This window comes from Brassica napus, unplaced genomic scaffold (assembly GCF_020379485.1).
Source record: "Brassica napus cultivar Da-Ae unplaced genomic scaffold, Da-Ae ScsIHWf_423;HRSCAF=653, whole genome shotgun sequence".
NCBI classification, from domain to species: Eukaryota; Viridiplantae; Streptophyta; class Magnoliopsida; order Brassicales; family Brassicaceae; genus Brassica; species Brassica napus.
In genome coordinates this window covers 155,953-159,801 of record NW_026016502.1, presented here as the reverse complement: position 1 = coordinate 159,801, position 3,849 = coordinate 155,953, and the positions used below count along the sequence as shown (strand labels likewise).

Sequence of the window (3,849 nt, the reverse complement as noted above, 5' to 3'; positions counted from 1 at the left end):
GCCGGCTCTATGCCCAAGCAGTAGCGGCCTGATACCAAGCATTAGAAGCTTCAGCTTCCGACTCAGAATAATATATCTTATTAGTTGGCCTTTTATTTCCAAAAGTCCTTTATAGCTTGGTGGTATTAGTAGTTATAATGGTGTCTGTGAAGTCATGAGTTTGAAACCACTCCTCTACAAATCAACTTTAATATTTTAAACATATTTATTACCGGTCCATAATTTTATTTGGGCTTCTGGTCTTAATACTTACTGGACCTAAGCAGTAGAAACAATGGTTTCCGGCCACCAATTATTATCAACAAAAGCGGCCACATTTTTTAAAAAATATGTCTTAGTGCAGTGGTTGATTAGCCATTTTATTTGTATACTAAACAGCCCCACCAACAGAATTTTTATTTTCAGCCATTTTTTCATTTTTGGCTTCTAGCCTTAAGATTTCTAATTCTATGACCGGCTCTGCTTGTACTGTATTTGATTCCCGAAAGACGGTCAGCAAAAGCCATTTTCTCTGTATGGTTAATTATTATCTGTGGTCGATTCCCGCTATGAAATTTGTCACTCACATGTAAAATGAAACAACAAGTCAACAACAACAAAAATAAAATAAAAAAGTCGTGTCTTTTATATATTTATTTGTGTGTTGTTGTGTCGTTATATAAGAGACGTGTAGAATATTACACAGTCCCAATTAGGGAACCTTGATCACACAGAAATAAGAAATTTTATCGAATACTATAATAACCAATTTTGATTTATTACAAAATCAAGTGTAATAACTATTTCACTCTTTTGGTTGTGCATGACAATCATAATCCCAAGGAGACGGGAACATAGACGGTTATCAGTCTCCACACACGTACGTACACTAACTGTCTCACTTTATTTGTCGTCATCAAAACAACCAAAAAACACCTAAAAACGTGGCGAAAATAGTACTAACTAAAAAATGTGAACAGGTGAAAATAAATCCGTAAAATGCAATTGGTAAAAATGAAGATTGGGTTAAAAGAAAAAGTCCTCTTATAAATAGAAGTATTTGGCGGAAGGCAAAATCCCACGTCGGTCAAAAGCATCCAATCAAGAATCACAATTTTAGTGATACATCTCTATCTTAGTTTCTTCTAACTCAAAATGTCGACAGCACTTCAGATCCACGCAAGCGGAATCAAATTACCGGTCTCACTTATTCCTAGTACTACCAAACAAATCTCTAGGGCTAGTAAACGTGTTGTAGGATCAGATGCTCCGCCCACCACCACAAATAAAAAGTACACCATTGCCGTCCTCCCCGGTGATGGCATCGGCCACTGAAGTCACTCCAGTTGCCGTCGAAGCTCTCCGCCTCGCTGGCTCTCTCGAAGGTTACTATAATTAATTATATTACAATAAGTTTTGTTAATATAATCAATTCAAGAGTTTCCTTGCTGCGGAAGTAATGTGTTTAAAGTGATTTTCCTTGGTTTTTATAGGAATTGATTTCGAGTTTAAGGAGATGTTGGTCGGTGGTGCCGCTTACGAGGCCACCGGAGTTCCGTTCCCGGAAGAAACCCTAAAAGCGTCTCTTGAGTCCGACGCTGTTTACCTAGGAGCAGTTGGTATCACCAAAAAGATGTTAAGTACAACTTACACAACACACATATATATATATTTATGATGATATATATTAAGATGTGTATGCGTAATTAAAGGCCGTCGTCGGATCATCTACCGAAGCATCTAGGCCTGAAGTTGGCCTGATGCGTATCCGAAGAGCTCTCGGGAGTATATGGCTAATCTCAGACCCATCACCGTCTTTCCTCAGGTAAATCAGTTGATTATAACATGTGTAAATGTAAGTAATATACTATAAACTGTTATAACAACTCTTCTATATTTATATAAAATTAATATTGTGGTTTAATTGTGCTAAAAAGTTATTGGAAGCTTCCTCTTGAAGAGGAGTGTGACGGAAGAGGTTGACTTTATGATCATAAGAGAGCTCGCTGGAGGTTTTTTTATGACAATGCAACTGTTTTTATTACTACTTGTCTCAATAGAAATAGTTCTATTAACTGAATGATATGAAATTTAAAACGCTAGGTTTGTATTATGGAAAACCAAGAGGCTTTGGAATCAACGAAAAGGGCGAGGATACCGGTTTCTGCACGGAGATTTATTCCAGTAGCGAGGTATACTTAATTAGCTGTTGGTCAAGAAAAAAAGAACTTAAATTAGCTAATTATATAACACTAAAATTGAAAGTTTCTCTGCATTAGCCAATAATAATTATTACTTAGAGTTAATTGTTCCTTTAATTAGGTTGATGTGTCGCTCGAATTGCATTTGACATGCAATGGAACGACGTGGCAAAGTTGCTCAGTCGACAAAGCTACCATCTTGGAAGTAATTTCGACAATTTTACAACTAATATATATTTGATAACATGTCGTCAGGAATTTTTTTTTTTTTGTTGGGGTGGATTATATATAGTCGTCGAGGTTGTGGAGGAGGAACGAGTGACGATTATGTCGGAAGAGTATCCAGAAGTTGATCTGTTCGCATATTGCTAGTGGACACATCTGGCATGGAGCTGATTCGGTACCCCAAACAGTACGTTACGTTTTAGTTAGTAACTTAATTCGGTTATAGTAAACTATAATCTTAATTTATTGAAAACCGGTTTTGCAGTTCGACGTACTCTTGACAACGAATGTCTTTGGAGATATCTTGTCGGATGTTTCAGCTATGATCACGGCGGCATTGGAATGCTTCCCTCCGCCTGCATCGGAGCCCCGGTATTTATAGAAAAAAATATACACACATATATATTACCCTTAATAAAAAACATATTATTATTTAATCTGTATGTATACTGCCTAATATTCATGCATTATTTGATAAAGGGACCGCAGCTCTTCGAACCTGTTCACGGTTCAGCTCCTGACATCGAGGGAGAGGTAACACTTAATTAAATCACTCAACTTCGATGGTTAATATGACTTTTGTGGAGGGTACGTAAAAATTGAAATTAAAATGATTTGTAAATTATAGGACGTAGCAATCCACTGGCTGCGGTTCTCACGGCCGTGATGCTTCTGAGGTATGGTTTGAAGGAGAAGCGGTCGCAAAAAACGCATAGAAAATGCTATTTTTGATACCTTAAACGAAGGTTTCAGAACGCGTGATATTTCCACTCCCGGAGCCGAAGCTTTTTTGCTTAATTGATGAATTAGGTTAAATTCGCTGTTTTAAATGATTTTTAACGATCATTGACGATTAATGTGACAGAAAATGTGGGATGCAAGAAGATGGGTGAAGAAATATTGAAGTCACTTTACGTCAGAGTTCCGTCGTATCAATTGAACTAGCATCACAAAACCAACATCTCATAGCCTGCCGACAATTATCCATGAACTGATTTCAATTTAATGTCGTTAGTATAATTGTGTGTTGCATGAAATAAAACGACACGTCTCAATGTTGAGACTGCTTGGTCCGTGTAAAAAATATCTGTTACTATGCATTCAATATATTATTGGCGTGTTTATTTTATTTCTCCACATTGATTAATGATTGTTTGGTCGGGTACTCTTTTCCTATGATACACAGGAGACATGACAAAATACTATTGTATGGTGTCCTCCCCCCCCTCCCTTAAAAACACAACAAATCATTTTGGAGTAATTTCACATGGAGCAATATGACCGAAATAGAAAACACTTTTTAGACCAACACCAGTTTTAGATGCTTTCGAATGCTTTGCAAAAATTTACTTCTCCAGAGTGTTACCCAAGTTACAAACTGATTAAACATATAGCATTAGATCATCCACAATGGTTAGTTTCTAGATGAGTTTTTATTAGATAA

The 3,849-nt window shown here is 36.7% G+C and overlaps 1 protein-coding gene across 1 annotated transcript; it reads left to right on the top strand.

Moving 5' to 3' along the window:
- The first annotated feature begins 718 nt into the window (after positions 1 to 718).
- Positions 719 to 3,350, top strand: LOC106398388 (3-isopropylmalate dehydrogenase 2, chloroplastic). Its single transcript, XM_048774613.1, is given in 22 exon segments — positions 719 to 1,308; positions 1,310 to 1,364; positions 1,473 to 1,614; positions 1,692 to 1,717; positions 1,720 to 1,763; positions 1,766 to 1,804; positions 1,917 to 1,929; positions 1,932 to 1,991; positions 2,083 to 2,187; positions 2,302 to 2,331; positions 2,334 to 2,351; positions 2,354 to 2,385; positions 2,473 to 2,493; positions 2,496 to 2,537; positions 2,540 to 2,596; positions 2,671 to 2,731; positions 2,734 to 2,777; positions 2,886 to 2,939; position 2,993; positions 3,034 to 3,101; positions 3,103 to 3,191; positions 3,275 to 3,350. Coding segments are annotated over 22 exon segments (1,251 nt in total). The 5' UTR covers positions 719 to 1,134.
- The last annotated feature ends 499 nt before the right edge of the window (positions 3,351 to 3,849 follow it).